The sequence below is a fragment of the Mesoplodon densirostris genome, chromosome 6 (assembly GCF_025265405.1).
Source record: "Mesoplodon densirostris isolate mMesDen1 chromosome 6, mMesDen1 primary haplotype, whole genome shotgun sequence".
Lineage (NCBI taxonomy): Eukaryota > Metazoa > Chordata > Mammalia > Artiodactyla > Ziphiidae > Mesoplodon > Mesoplodon densirostris.
The window spans coordinates 132,572,811-132,589,021 of NC_082666.1; the positions used below are offsets into that span (position 1 = coordinate 132,572,811).

Sequence of the window (16,211 nt, forward strand, 5' to 3'; positions counted from 1 at the left end):
CAGGGCCCCCCCTTGCTATCCGGGCACTCTGCCTTTCCAGCCCCCCGTCTTGTGCACGTCACCAGTGGTGCCTAATGCATACCTTTCCCCGAGTGTGTTGGGTCCTCTCTAATCACCGTTTCCTCTTATAGGGTCAGCTTCTGGCCCCTGGCCCCCTTGGTGAACTCCTTTGTAATTAAACCACAGGGTCACTTCTTGTAAGAAAGTTCTTCCTGGACCCTCTACCACTTGGGTCTCCTGTCCTGTACCATGTGGATCCTCGGCCTCTCCCTGATGGGGCAGTTGCCACGCTGTCCTGTAATTACTGATGTACTTTGTACTCCTCCTTGACGCTTGGGTGACAGGGGTAAGGACCGTGTCTTCCCTGTGTGTTCCACAGCCCGGCAGTGTGCCTCGCACAGGGGATCTTCTCAGTTAAAGTGTAGTGATTTGGATTGGTGCTGGGCGCTTCTGAAAGTCACCTAAACAGGATGCTCTTCCTCCTTTCATGTAACGATCACCATCTGAGTCAAGAGTTACCTTTGTGCGGTTAGAGACATCAGGAGTCCCTGCACAGACGGACTCTAGGACACAGGTCAGGAAGAAAGAAGGCCCAGATGAACCTCTTTCTGTAGCGTGACTTTGGACACTGACATAGAACTTAGCTGATTTAGAGCTTAAATGATGTGATGCTGGGCTGCAGTCACCGTGGCAGGAATGTGCTTGTTCTGCAAAGCTCTTTATCTTTGACTTTGGATTCCCGTAGCCCATGTTCAGACATCACCTTAACTACCTAAAAACTCAAGTTAGGGGAGAAAGAATGGGCTGGTAGAATTTTGTCATTTTTCTTCAAAATTGCAAAAGAAAATCTTTTTTAAACCATGTTTGTAAAAAACAGGTTAGCATAGGTATTTTTCATTGATTATGATGCATGGGAAAGGAAGTTGCAGAAAGATACCTGTAACTAGGGGGGCTGCAGCTGGCTACCAGTTTTGAACATTAGCATCTATGATGTAATGAGCACGTCAAGCCCTGTCCATTCCACCGGAAGTTGAGATTTCCCACCTCGCCTGATGAGTAGGGACCTATCAAGATTGTGTCTTGGGCTTCCCTGGTGGCGCAGTGGTTGAGAGTCCGCCTGCCGATGCAGGGGACACGGGTTTGTGCCCCGGTCCGAGAAGATCCCACATGCCGCGGAGTGGCTGGGCCCATGAGCCATGGCCACTGAGCCTGCGCGTTCGGAGCCTGTGCTCCGCAACAGGAGAGGCCACAACAGTGGGAGGCCCGCGTACCGTGAAAAACAAAAAAAAGATTGTGTCTTATCTAAAAGGTGGCCTCTGTGCCCGTCACATCATTTATGCACAAGTGTAAAATGGTGATAACTCTTCGTAGGTTTTGTGGCAAAACCCTCATCTGTGAAGTATAAAATTATTCATCACAGTTGATGGGGAAATGCCAGCGTGAACGCTGCCAAGACAAAAAAGTCCTGTACGTTCACGTAGTTTAAAACCCCCTGAAACAAGAGGCCCTTTTCCTTCCAACTCCAGAAATTCATGGTCAGTAGTCATGTTTTATTATAGGTGCAGAGATAGCAAATAAGCCTCCACAAAGCATTTTATTAAAATGCTTTTAGATAAGATGCAATTGTTGGAAAGTAAGAAAGGGGTCAAGTTAAAGAAAGGACATTTGATATTTGCTAAGCGTTTTCTCTTTTGTTTCATTCGTGGAAAAAAAAAAAAAAAAGTCAAGTATTCTGTGAACGTTTTCCCAAAGGCCCTGAGCAAACATGTGAACCTTAACAATTTGTCCATTGTGGCTGTCTCTAAACCCCAGTTTGGGAATCTGTGGCCTTCGTTGTTGGATTTTGAAGGACTGCGTTTTAAGCTGCCGGATTACAGTCCTCGTGGTTAATTCTACAGTGGCTGAAATGTCTTTCCCAGCGTGACACGGTGTTATCAACTGAACTTGTCACGATGCTGTCTGCAGAGTCCGACAAGCTGAACAAAGCACGTTTGTAGAACGTTTCCCCGGTATCCAGAGGGACGCGACGTCTTTATGTTCTTCCGGCCCCTCCCTTCTCTTGAGCAGGTGCCGGTGGATCCCACCCCAGTGTGGCCACAGGGCAGGTTTGGGAGGGAAGCAGGACCGCGGGCGGCCGAGATGGAGGGAACTCTGCAGAGCCGCGCCAAGTTCCTGCCCTCAACGTGTTCTCCTTGTCGCTGAGCGGATGTTTCCCCAGCGCGGAACTGAGAAAAGGCAAGGGCCTGGGTGGGAGGGGTGCCAGGAGGCTGGCGCAAGCTGCATCTGCCCCGGGACGATTAGGACTGGGATGGGTGAGCGGTGGGCCTCCCGGAGGTGGCGGGGTGGGGGGCGGTGGAGCTGGGGTGGGCCTGGACGCTGCAGGGGAGGCCAGCGGCAAACAGCCACGCCCCGTCTCCCAGAGCCTGCACAGCGCATTGAATTGACCTATCTCCACAAGGCATCGTAAGCGGACACGGCCTGTGGCTTGTTGAAGTCCTAGCGCTCCCAACGCCCCCTGCCGCCCCCAAGCCCTGGCGCTGTGTCCAACACATAATAAATACTTTTTTGAAAATCCGAACTGAAAGGCCATGGCATGAGATACGGTGAATTCTTACCGAAACCTGTTCATTCGTTAGTGCGCGTTTTCAAGAATGAGTGCTTTCTTTTCAAACATGAGTGATCACAGAGAGTTTTAGGGTACAAACGCTTGGCTTCCAAGCAGCGCAGAGGTGACGCGTTGTGTTTTCCAAGCACCTCAGTGACTTTTCAGGTGGGAAAGGCGGGGAGGGATGAGTCCGCTGTCCAGCGTGCCTGCAGCAGAGGGGAAGCCCCTCCCCTCGCCTGGTCAGGCCTCGCAGCCAGCTAGTGACGTCTCAGAGCAGTCGCTGTGGGTCCGGCCCAGAGCACCCACTGACGTGATTAAAAGATGACACAACAGCCGTCTCCCCTTCCCTTTGTCCCGGCTGGACAGTGTGTCGGGAAGTAGAAACCACGTGGCCAGCCTTTGCAAACAGCTCTGATTGACGCACCTTAAAACCCACTGTGGGGCTTCCCTGGTGGCGCAGTGGTTGAGAGTCCGCCTGCTGATGCAGGGGACGTGGGTTCGTGCCCCGGTCCGGGAAGATCCCACATGCCGCGGAGCGGCTGGGCCCGTGAGCCATGGCCGCTGAGCCTGCGCGTCCGGAGCCTGTGCTCCGCAACGGGAGAGGCCACAACAGTAAGAGGCCCGCGTACCGCAAAAAAAAAAAAAAAAAAAAAACCCACTGTGATCTCCCATTTGCTGCATTCTCCCTAGTTGTGGGAAAAAAGGTCACAGTGTAGTTACTGCACATGTTTATGAGAACCTGTCTCCCTTGCCGACTTGTTTCTGATCCTCCCTGAGGTCCTTGGTCGGCGTCTGCCCTGGCCTCGTGCCAGGGAGTGCGTGTCCCCAGACGCTCACTGCCCGTGGCGCTCACGCTTCTCAGACCCGAGTCCCACCAAGAGAACCAGTGCCAGAAACCATTTGTCATGACTTCTCTGGTGGGATGGTAGTCATCATGTATTCAGCAAAACCGAAAACAAGGTGTGATAACAGCCTGAAATAAGGATAAACTCGAGAAGCGTAATTTCAGTAAAGGATGCTTTATATGCTATATTAGTCATTTTTATTTTTCAAGCTGAGCAATGCATGCTTGATGTATATTTGATCATGAATCTTTGTAACAGTCCTTACGTGGTAGGTCCTGGGCCGGGAACACCCAGGCCCTCAGGGTGGTTGGATCCGGGTGGGATCCCAGTCGCTCTCAAACCTGAGGCCATGCTCTTAAGCGTTCTGTATGGCGCAGGTCAGCTTTCCTGCTAAAAGGAAACCACAAGATGAGCCCAAGTATAGAAAACCATTGACAGAGTCACGGCAGGGTGTCTGTCATGCTTCTCGGCCCTACAGTTCCTACTGGGAAGTAGCGTGTGGGCCGCCCTGGGCAGGAAGGCACCCGGCCCCGTGGGGTGTATGTGTGGAAGGCTGTAGCTCTAAGAAAACGCGTCTCTTTCCGACTCAAGAAATCTGTGGTCCGAGGCTGCTTTATCACCCCTGGTACCTCTTCAGTGTTACTGTCCATACGATTGGAGTGATAATTTCTGCTTTCTGCTTTTGCAGACAGATTCATTCGTTCAGCAATCCTTTGGGCATGTAAAGTGTCAGGGACAATTTCAGACTCTGTAGATACTAAGAAAGATGAGGCAGACAGTACGGTCAGGATGACATCGGCCTCAGGGCAGGCATTGGCACTAGTGGAACAAAAGGAAGAGTTTAGAAATAGAGTCATTGTGTTTGAGACACAGTCCACTGAGACAGGATGGTCTTTTCTACAGGTGGTGCAGAAATGGCTGGATGTCCGTGTGGGGAAGAAATGAACCTCGGTCCCTCCCTCACGCCGTACACGAAAGTAACTGGAATGGGTCCGTGGCAAAACTAAAACTGGGAAGGGACACAAGGGAACTTTTGGTCGTGATGGAAACATTCTATATCTTGTTTTTGTTTGTTTGTTTGTTTGTTTGTTTGCGCTACGCAGGCCTCTCACTGTGTGGCCTCTCCCGTTGCGGAGCACAGGCTCCGGACGCACAGGCTCAGTGGTCATGGCTCACGGGCCCAGCCGCTCCACGGCATGTGGGATCTTCCCGGCCCGGGGCACGAACCCGTGTCCCCTGCATCGGCAGGCGGACTCTCAACCACTGCGCCACCAGGGAAGCCCTCTATATCTTGTTTATTGTGGTGGTTATGTGAGTGTACAAATCTGTCAAAACCTATTAAAATGCATACGTAAAATGGGCACTTTTTAAATTTGTAAGTTATGCCACAGTAAAGTTGATCTTAAGAAAGACAAGTTATATCCTGTCCCTCTTCTGCTTAACATTTTTCAATGAACGTCAGCTAAAATCCAGATTCCTTAACTGTGTCCTCCAAAGCCCTAGGTGATCTGGGCCTGTCTCGTAGCGCCCCGTTTCCTTTGGTTGTTGGCTCTTCCTGGAATGCTCTTCTCTGGGTCTAGGCATGGTTGATTCCCAAAGAGCCCTCAGCTCCGGGGCCACCTCCTCAGTGAAGTTCTCCTGGATTGCCAGCTGTCACGGAGGGCCTGGCTGGGGCTGGCGACCATCCCCTTATTTTTTGTGGTCACATCACGGGTGTCGGATGCCCTCCCAGTCCTGCTCCGGCCTCTGGGGAGTAGGAGCTGGGACGACAAGCGACGGGTGGATCACGGCTGGGCGCCGGCAGAGGGATTGTGGCGGGAGAGTGAGAGCTGAGGGCGCGGGGGGGCACAGTCTGTGTGCCCGGGTGCAGGCGGGGGCGGGAAGGCAGTGAGCCAGCTGGATGGGAGGGAGGACCTGAGGAGAGTAGGGTGGCCAGGACGCCCAGCGAGGGGACTGATAAGGTGGGGTGATCAGTGGATGAAATGGAGAGTGGAGGTGGAGGTGAAGGTTAGGTCCTTGGGTGAAGAAGTGCAGCCACCCGTCATGGCACCCCCTGCATCCAGGGAGGCAGGTGAAGATGGAAAGCAAGGCATTCAGTGAGTGACGAGGGCGGGTGGTGAGGGTGGCCCGGAAGCTCCAGGAGGCGGGGCAGTTGCCTGAAAGGGGAAGGGGGTGTCCTGGTGGGGGTGAGGGGGACACCGCACTGGTTCGGGGGGGCCCTTCCGATGTGGCAGGGCCCAGGTGCACACTGCAGGAGCTGGAATTCATTTCGGCCAGCAGAGAGAGGTTAGGAGGGCCCAGGTGCACCACTGGTGTCCACGGCGGGGACAGGTGAGGGGTGGGAGGAGGCCTCGAGGTGCGGGATGAAAGAAGCAGGGGTCAGCTTTTGAGCCCCAGGAAGTCATGTGGTACAAAGTTAACGTGTTCCTGCTAAGAGTCATATGTTTCAGTAGCAAAAATAACAGATGTGTATCATCACGATTTCCATGAATATTTGGAACATCTTCTGAATTTGTGTGCTATTTAAAAATGACACAGATGTGTACTTTAGCTGGGTTTCTAACATTTTATAAATAATCCTTTTAAAGTATGTGCGCTAACATTTACGTGTTTTTTTGTTTGTTTGTTTTCTTTACAGAGGTTCTTAATCCAGAGCCAACTCCATGGACCCAGGCCGGGTTTGGCCCTTGGCCTGCTGTGAGCAGGGTGTTGTCTGCTAGAAGACTCCCCTGGCCGACCTGCTCTCTTGCCTTACAGAGCAAGCAAAGAAGATGGACGGAGTGACGTGCCCTCTGCCTGTGTGCTTTCTGCCTTCTGTGCCCTTGCTAATCCTAGTGTCCACTCTAGCGACTGCTACGAGTGTGGCCAACAGCACTTTAAATGGCACTGACATGGTCGTGGGCTCAGTGCCCGTGGTCATTGCCAGAACCGACCATATCATCGTCAAGGAAGGGAACAGTGCCTTGATCAACTGCAGTGTTTATGGCCTCCCTGAGCCCCAGCTCAAGTGGTATAACTCCGTGGGCAAGCTGCTGCATGAGGACAGCGAGGACCGAGGGGCAGGTAGGCTGTCCAGCTGTGTCCCATGTCAGAAAATACGGGGAGGCACTTGGGGGCCGGCCCCCTCAATGTCCGTTGTTCTTATGCAGGTCATTTCAACATCTCCTTTTGTCTTATTTTTCTAAGGCAAGAGAGAGAGAGATCCAAGAAGTAGATCTCCTTATGGATTCAAAGCAGTAACGAATTCATTCTTTCACTCTTGACTCAAGACAAAACGCAAACACCTTCTCCCCTCTAATGAAAGTATTACAGTAACGAAAATGTTGTATGTATGTTTGAGTCTTTTAAAAGGCCTCTTGGAATGTTGCAGTATAATGTGTACAGAATATTGTAGAGGTGGATGTAAAGTGGATTTTCCTTAAGTATATGTTCTGTTTATATGGGAGTTTTCATTTGTTTCAAGGAACATAGCAGTTGTCTATCATTAAAGGTCAGTTTAATTCGTGGACTGTGGGTTTAAAGGTCACATCTTTTGAGAGCAGTCTCTGTATAGCTTCTCACCAGCAGCCAGAGGTCACGTGTGCTCCCGGGGACCTGGCTGAAGTTTCTGGACTGTTGGCCAGCGGGGAGAAGTAACCCGTGGCACAGGGGGAGTGCTTGGCTTCTCGTGAATGAGTTTCTGGCCAAAAGGTGCAAATCCCCCTCCCATGTACCAGCTCACTTCAGGAAGGACTGTGGCCGGAGGGGGCACCGTGGGTCCTCAGGAGTCTACATGCTTCCTATCTCAGGTGTGAGAACCAAGCCTGACTGATTGGCCTGAAGGCCCGGGATGTACTTTGTGAGCGTCTCCGGTGATGACCTGGCAGGTGGGGGTGAGGGTGAGAGGACCCGGATCTGACTTAGCAGCTGCTCCGTTTCTGCTGCCCTTTCGCTCGTGTACCTCCCAGCCCACAGCCCTCTAACCCCCAGAAGAGTCTCTGCCCCAGGAAGGCCTGCATTGCTAATCTCTTTTCCTCATTTTATCTTAATCGCTCTGAAAAAGAACAGAGGCTGGGACTTCTCTGGCGGTCCAGCGGTTAAGACTTCGCCTTCCAATGCAGGGGGTGCAGGTTCGATCCCTGGTCGGGGAGCTAAGATTCCACATCCCGTGCGGCCAAAAAGTAAAAACACAGAGCAGAAGCAACATTGTAACAAATTCAATAAAGACTTTAAAATAGGTCCACATCAAAAAAATCTTCAAAAAAAAAAAAAAAAGACCAGAGGCTAACACTCTGTCTCCATAGGTGCCAGGTGATGGGGTGTCTGACAAGTCCAGGCTTCGGCTCCCAGTCCTGCCCCGACATTCACTGCCTGTGCTGCTCCTTACACAGCCGTTCAAGGCCAAGCAGTGTCATGCAGCTTCTCCCCTCTAGTGCAAGTATCATGGTCACGAAAATACCATGTGTATGTTTGCATGTTTCCCTGGTAGAGGGGAACTCCCTCCCCACCAAGTAAAACGATGGGACCGCAGAACTTTCCCATTAGACGGGACCCTGGAGACAGTGCAGTCTGAACCCCTCTTTTACGTGACTTTTCCCCGGTCCTGTGGTCCTTAAGTGGCTGTGACCGGACCTTCCGTGCTGACAGTGGGCAGATGGGACGGCGCAGCCCCTTCCTCCTACTGCAGGTCAGGAGGAAGTGACGTCACACCTGCGCAGGGGCGGTAACCGTGGCAACGTGTGCACACGCAGGTCCCTGGACCCCACGGGGTCTTTCCGCTGGGCTGGGCCTCGGGGAGGATTCTCGGGGGACCAGGGACTCCAGACCGAGCCTGCGGCTCCCATGGGCCCGGAGCAGAGGTGGTCCCGGCTATAAAGAGCCAGGGTGGGGCTCTAAGCCCTGTAGCCGGGAGAGGAGGGAAGCGTGGGAACAGAGTGGGGCTGGGGCCTGGACCTCAACCATGGCTTTGCGAGGGCTGCCTTGGAGTCGTAGCGGCCCCGCCAGGGAGACTGCGCGAAGTCTTGATGGTAGGGGTCCGGTCTTGGCAAGTGGCCCCTGTATGTCGTTTCTCTCATTGGGAGGTTGGCGGAGCCAGGGTCCCCCGGGCTCACTTCTCTTCCGTCCATGGGCGCCGGGAGAGGAAGGAGCAGACACACCAGTGCCTCGGAGACAGCGCCTGGGCGCGAGGCGGGGCATCACAACCCTCGGGGCCTGCTGGCGGCCGGTGGCCGTGCTGAGAAATCACTTGGCTGTTCTCAAACCTCCTAAGGAAGACACACTGTGGAGATTTTAAAAGAACTCGTGATCCTGGCACTTGGTGTTCCAGCCCAGCTTTGGCAGTTACCGTGCATAGTAGCAGGCATTTCAGGACACAAGTAACACGGGACAATATTCAGAACAACCAGGCAACAACCAGAGGAAACGGCAGAACATTTATCCTCATCGTAAAATGCGTGCATGGTGGTGCCACTCGAGGACCCCTGGTCTCTAAGTCTCCATTTCTGACAGGAGGATGCCCACGTGCTAACCAGGGTGTAGATTTCGTTTCTGGGCTGATTGGCTAGGAGTTTAAATGCAGCAGAGTGCTAATAACTCAACAAGGAGGTGATGGACACAGCATGGAAAATGGTGCTGCTACCCTGGAATGTCACCTGTGTACACAGTAGACCACTGCTGAAACCAAACAAAGTGAGTGTAATTCCCATTAGCAGCCACTCCCGTTGACTAAGCCCTTGTACCACGTTGCACACCTTGTTTCTGGTCCTTCCCGTGAGTGTGAGGGTTTGGTGGCCTTGGTGCTCACACATCCAGATGAGAAGCAGGTGCGTGGTGCCCGCTGTGCCCACCAGCACCTGCTTATCCTCCAGGTCTTGGCAGGCGAGGGGTGGTGAAAGCCTCTGACCGGACGGAGTGGGTGAGAGGCTGGATGGTTGCTGCACCAGCCCCGTCACCGTCACAAAGAAGCAGGGTTAGGACCCCGCCGTGACCTGCGTACAAGGCGTGCACACCCCCAGGTGTGTTCAGAGCCGTCGGGCGAGTTGCCCACCCCGTGTGCTTTGTGATTCCAGGAGGAGTTCCGTTTCTTGTAGGTGCTTGAGAAAGTGAGACGGCTGCTCCTGGCGCCAGCCCCACGCGTCCTAGAAGGGATGGGCTATTTGCTGTCCCTGGCAGGAGCAGCAGCAGCTGCTTTGCTTTGTGTCCCTCGTGTTGTCACTTCATTCCCACAGATGAGGAGAGGCTGATGTGTGAGCTATTTCTGGAGGAAGACTTTTTTTGGAGTTCACCAAAGGACACGTTTGGGGTGGTCCACCAATCATGTTACAGAAATAACCCACAAGTCCAATACCATGAGGAACCACAAATGGCCACAAAATGTTCTGTTTTCAATTTTCCTTTTGCTGGAGGAAAGTAGGAATATATAGGTGCCAGAAAGTGGTTCCCTGTTGTTTCAGGTACCAGTTATCCGGTGTATTTTTGCTGTAGCTTCATACTCTGACTTTAAACCATTGAAATGCACATTGGCACCTTTATCAGATGATAAATAAGAAGCATTTCAAGAAAGTCAGCTTTACAGAAATAGAGACACAGATGTAGAGGACAAACTTATGGTTACCAAGCGGGGGGAGGGGAGGGTGGGATGAACTGGGTGATGGGAATGGACATATACACACTACTATGTATAAAATAGGTAACTGATGAGGACCTGCTGTTTAGCACAGGGAACTCTACTCAGTGCTCTGTGGTGACCTAAATGGGAAGGAAATCTAAAAAGGGGATGTATGTATACGTATAGCTGATTCACTTTCCTGTACAGCAGAAACTAACACAACATTGTAAAGCAACTAGACTCCAATAAAATTTTTTAAAAAATAAAAAAGTCGGCTTTGGAAAAGGCATAGGCCTTTGTAAACATGCCTGCTTCGTTAGCGATTAACTTGGAAATTCTTCCTTCAGGTGGGGTTTTAGACTTTCCTGGGGATTTGTTTTCCATTCCCCTGTAGCATTCTGCCACCAAAAATAACTAAGCATTATCTCTGAAAATAAACATGCACAGCGTAAGTAAGCTGAGCTGAACTGTACAAAGTTCACAGTTGGCTCACAGCTACTCGACCTTTGTGGAATTCATTGTTATAAATTTTGCTTTCGTTTACATGGCTCTAGTGTTTTTATCCTCTGCTTTGCAAATGTTTTTAGTAGCCCGTGAGATGCTTTCAACTCCTTCTGTCAGGGGGCCTCAACATACTGTGCCAGCCACGTCTTGAGACCTGCGTGTATCACCCCCTGCAGCATATCCAGGAGGGGGTCAGCGCCCACAGCACTAAGTTCACATCATCCTTTGCCTCGCAGATGAAGCGTGGGGTAGTGCATTAACCTATGGAAGTGTTATACTGAATTTCTCTTAAATATGTTCAATATCTTGAGATTTTAAAAATCAACTCCTCAAAAGGCATTAGACAAAATTTATGTAACTATAAATATATTGCTGCAAATTCAGCAGAACAGCACAATGGCATCTCTTTGAGCAAGTTCCTCAACTTTTCGGAGCCAGTTTTCCTATCTGTAGAGCAGAGATCATCCTCTTTTACCACCAGGCAGGGCTGTGCAATTTGCGTTGTGTATGAAATGTCAGTCCAGTACGTGGAACACACCAAGCCATCAGTAAACGGCAGCTGCCACCGTCATTGGTCACATCACCAATGTCCTGTGTTGTCACAGTCAAGATCCCAAGTGCGTCTGTCTCTGCTTCATAGTGCGGTGTGTTTTGTAAAGAAAGGAAATAGTTTTCTGGGCAATTTCTTATTCACTCTCAAGTTCTCAACCTTTTATAAAAACATTCAGTAAAGACCAAAAACATTTATATCCCTAAGTGTTGTTTAGAAGCTCGAGTTAACGCTGCAACGGATGTGATGGCGAGAGTGGCGCTTCCCCCTCCACCAGCGACATCCCCCCCCAACACATCCCCCCCGCATGCAAGGGGCCCGCTGCCCTCCACCACACCCAAGCCTCGGAGCAGTGAGTGTGCATGTTACGGAGTATATTATGCACAGGATGAACTTTCCCTTTGCCTAGCCCACTGGTTCTCTCACCCAGAGGACACCAGCCAAGTCTGGAGGTGTTTTTGGTTGTCATAGCCGGGGCAGGAGGGGAAGGACCGGGGAGATGTGCTGCTGGCATCTAGAGGATGGAAGCCAGGGATGTCCTCAGTATCCTGCAATGCACAGACAGACCCCTACAAAGAATTATCTGATGCAAAATGCCAGCCCAGGAAAAGAAACCCTGGTCTCAACTAAAGAAGCGTCCTCAGCCAGCTAAAGAATCATTCCAAAGTCGGTTAAGTCACTTGTGTGAGCCCATAATGTATTTTTCCATAAGAGTCGTACTTCGGTTCATTTTCCAAATTGAGTCACGTCGAGGGCCGGCCTGGTAATGAGCCACCATTTATAGTGGTGTTTTTTTAATGAGTTGTGCTCCCCCTTTGGGGTGTGAGCCCAGACTGCTTTAGTCTTAGCAGTGGGAAGACCCTTCCCCGTCCCCCTCAGATGAGGACGTGAGGGCTGAGATGCTATTTCCATCCACCCAGTGCCGGGTGCTCTCAGAAGACCACCTGCGCCCACACTCAGAAGAGACTCCTGCCAGCCTGCATGGAGTGACGTGCTTGGCACTTTTTTAAAAATGGAGATTATCAGGCCGAATGAGCCGGAGGGTCAGATGTTTCCTTTGCCAGGAAATGAAAAGACGGGTTCTTTTCAGATATTATTTATGCCTTGAAGCAAAGCACAACTGCAGGCTGTGAACAGCCCGGGCCTCCCCCCAGCCTTCCTGAGCTGAGAGCTGAGCTAATCCCTGATGATCCCAGGCCACCTCTGTCCCACATGATGTAGGAAGCAGCTTGGTAGAGCTGCCCCAGGGCCATCCGAAGAGCCCCCTTGGGAAGCTGGGGGTGGTGTTGCAGGAGCCCTTGTGCAGCTTGCAGTGTTTATAACCTGGGCCTCTGCAGTGGCTTCGGGGAGCTATCATCTCCTGCAGAAGCCCCGTAATAGGTGCAGCCATGCGGGGCTCCATTTGTTCTCAATTCTGTTTTGTAAAAAGGCTTGGATCCTTTCCCCTCAATAGCTTCTATTTCACATGTTGGAAAATAGACCCCATGCTTACAGACACTCGCGCGTGTTTGGTTCTTACTTGAAGAGTGTGGATTCAGTGCGGTATCCTTCAAGTGAGTGTTGCGCTTCCTTTCTGTTTGCATAAACGTTATTGGAACGCTCACTATCTGAAAAGTCTTAAGGTGGTTTCAGGAAAATAACCTTGTTTTAGCAGACTGAACTCTCCTCCTTGAAAAGTTTAAGAGCCTCCGTGTCTAAATGGCATTGTGAACAGGCTTAACGTTCTCATACCACCTATCGGGAATGTAGACGAACCACACATCAGCTTGTTGACACTTTCACGGAAAGATATCTCCAAGGAAAAAGAGAAATCCTTTTTTTCTAATAAATAATTTGAGGGCTTCCCTGGTGGCGCAGTGGTTGAGAATCCTCCTGCTAATTCAGGGGACACAGGTTAGAGCCCTGGTCTGGGAGGATCCCACATGCCGCGGAGCAACTGGGCCCGTGAGCCATGGCCACTGAACCTGCGCGTCCGGAGCCTGTGCTCTGCACGGGAGAGGCCGCGATGGTGGAAGGCCCACGCACCGCGAAGAAGAGTGGCCCCCGCTCGCCACAACTAGAGAAAGGCCTCGCAGAGGAACGAAGACCCAACACAGCAAAAATAAATAAATTAATTAATAAACTCCTACCCCCAACATCTTCTTTAAAAAATTAATAATAATAATAATTTGAGGGAAATTCTAAGAGCTTTTCATTGGGGCATGGTGTTAATTTTTAATGCTGAGCCATCCTCAGGACTGCTGGAAAGATTGGGGGTTTCGGCAGACATGGGTTTGGAGGAAAGTTGTAGTTACAGCGTCTTTGTGGTTGAGCTGTCACCTTTCTCATGATGCTTGGGTTCTGGGAGGACTTGGTGCTGCTGTTTCTGTCTAGCGGTCATTTGGTTGGAAGGTGTTGGCACCAGCGTTTGTCCTGATCTGTCATGTCAAGTCACAATAACCCGTGTGCCATGGCCTTTCTTGGTGGCACAGGTTTTAACTCGCCACGTGACGCCGCTGACCTGCTTCTCTAGTTGCTGGATGGTCCCCTGATCCAGTTTGGGCGACATGACCTTGTGCCGCCCTCAGTGCTTCCCCCTCCCCGTGCCTGGGCCCCGCAGTGACACAGTGATACGAGGTCAGCCGCCTTCCTCACCTGTGACCCCGGTGACGGCTTCGCCCAGAGGATGTTGGCCGTGAGGAAGGCTCTAGAACTGTGTCCCTGGGGAGAAAGATGCTGACAAGGAGATTTTTTTCACTACCTTGATTTTCTTACACTCACTGATATTTTCCCAGTCAATCTAGGCCTGCCTGATTTGAAGCGTTTCAAGAATTCTAAAAGTGGGTCACAGGCTCCATTCATCTTGCACTTTGGTCGATGCGAAAACCCAGCCTTGCAGTGTGCCTTCCCATCCTCCCAGCAACACACTGTATAATCAGGGCCCCCCTTCCTCTGGCAAGGTGGAAAAGTCATCTGTTTTTAAAAATTACTTCAATCCCTTTAAATTTAATTATGATTTAACCACGAGTGATTTTGTGCACTTAGACACTACCTGCATTCCTTTTTTCTGTGACTTCTCCGTCCGTCTCCTTTCCCTTTTTTTTTTCCTTTTAGGTTCTTTGTCTTGATTTATAGGAGTTCTTTATGTTTCGTAGTTATTAAGCATTTGTCTATCAAATATTCCAGAATTTTCTCCCACCCTTTCATTTCCTCTCAACTTTAGTGTAACGTGTTACAGTGTAAAACTTGTAATTTGGGAGAAATCCGATCCCATCAGGGTTCTCTGTTAGCGTTTCTGGGATTCTTGAAATGTTGAAAAAGGCTTTCCGGTCCCAAGGTTAGAAAAATGTTCTCATATCTTTTATTAACTTCATAGTTTTAATTTTATGTTTAGAGTACTTGGAATTTATCTTTAGGTATCACATAAACTAGGAATTTAACTTCATTTTCTTTCAGACGAGTAGGCAGTGATCCCAGTATTCTTCCCCCCGATTTGAAATGACCTCTTCCTTCATTTAAAATTCCCACGCTTGCCAGCATCTTCCTCTGGACTCTGAGGTTTCCTCTGCTGATTGAACCAGGGGTCAGAGCGGGGGACGTGCAGATGGAGCCTCCCCTCTTGGCTTGTACAGCATCTGTCAGCTGCAGCAGTGCACACGGGCTCCCCTCTTTTGCTCACCTGCCTTGCTGCCCCCTCTGGCCGTGGATGTGCTTCCTCTCCCTCCTCCTCCTCTGCCTGCACCCCCGTCCCGCTCGGGACTGCACCCCCGCTGAGCAGCATCCTTACCGTCCCCGCTACCCACACAGGGCCCGCGCCACGTGCCCCGGGTTGGCTGCGAGTCTGCAGCCCTCTCGGGGCCCACTGGTTTCTGCAGCCGGGGGTCACGTCTTACTCATCTTTGTAGCTGCATCTTCTGGCAGGGAGCCTGGTGACAGTGTATTCAGTAATGTTTGTTGACCGAATACATGAACAAGATAAAAAATACCGCTGTCCTTCTAAAGACGTCAGCTTCGTCACATAGCGCAGCACTCAGCGTGGTTCAGCTATAAGCGAACCTCTGTTAGCATTTGTCTTTGCAAAGGTGATGCCCCAGTTCACATGGGGGAGATTTCCACATGGGCCTCTCGTGCCTGGAGTATCCGGGGAGACCGTGAAGGATGCCCGAGAGCCACACGGCCCGTCTCCTGGGGTGTCAGCCTCCAGCCGTGCATCAGGATCAGGACAGAGCAGGAGGATGGGATGGGGAAGGCCATCCCGAGGGGCAGCGGGGGAGCTCCCATCCGAGCACAAGACGGGAGCTGGGGACTGCCCTCCCAAGTGTCAAGGAGGCGGTTTGTTGTTGTTGTTTTAAATATTTATTTATTTATTTACTTTTGGCTGTGTTGGGTCCTCGTTTCTGTGCGAGGGCTTTCTCTAGTTGCGGCGAGCGGGGGTCCACTCTTCATCGCGGTGCGCGGGCCTCTCACTGTCGCGGCCTCTCTTGTTGGCGGAGCACAGGCTCCAGACGTGCAGGCTCAGTAGTTGTGGCTCACGGGCCTAGTTGCTCCGCGGCATGTGGGATCTTCCCAGACCAGGGCTCGAACCCATGTCCCCTGCATTGGCAGGAGAATTCTCAACGACTGCGCCACCAGGGAAGGAAGCCCTGTTGTTTTCAATTTTCCTTTTTATACAGCAGGTTCTTATTAGTTATCTATTTTAAACATATTAATGTATATATGTCAATCCCAATCTCCCAATTCATCCCACCACCACCACCCTCCCCCTGCATTCCCCCCTTGGTGTCCACACATTTGTTCTCTACACCTGTGTCTCTATTTCTGCCTTGCAAACCAGTTCATCTGTACCATTTTTCTAGATTCCACATGTATGCATTAACATACAATATTTGTTTTTTTCTTTCTGACTTATTTCACTTTGTATGACAGCCTCTAGGTCCGTCCACGGCTCTACAAATGACCCAATTTTGTTCCTTTCTATGGCTGAGTAATATTCCATTGTATATATATGTACCACTTCTTCTTTTATCCATTCGTCTGTCGAGGGACAGTTAGGTTGCTTCCATGTCCTGGTTATTGTAAATAGTGCTGCAATGAACATTGTGGTACATGACTCTTTGAATTATGGTTTTTTCAGGGTATATG

General features: G+C 50.9%; 1 protein-coding gene across 2 annotated transcripts in view; it reads left to right on the forward strand.

Annotated features, from left to right (window-relative positions):
- Positions 1-16,211, forward strand: part of MFAP3L (microfibril associated protein 3 like) — a 43,216-nt gene that overhangs the window by 13,100 nt on the left and 13,905 nt on the right. For both annotated transcript variants that reach the window (XM_060101574.1, XM_060101573.1), the window contains exon 2: positions 6,089-6,513. In XM_060101574.1, the coding sequence (XP_059957557.1) occupies positions 6,222-6,513 (292 nt within the window). In that variant the 5' untranslated portion in view covers positions 6,089-6,221. The remainder of the gene's footprint in view (positions 1-6,088; positions 6,514-16,211) is intronic.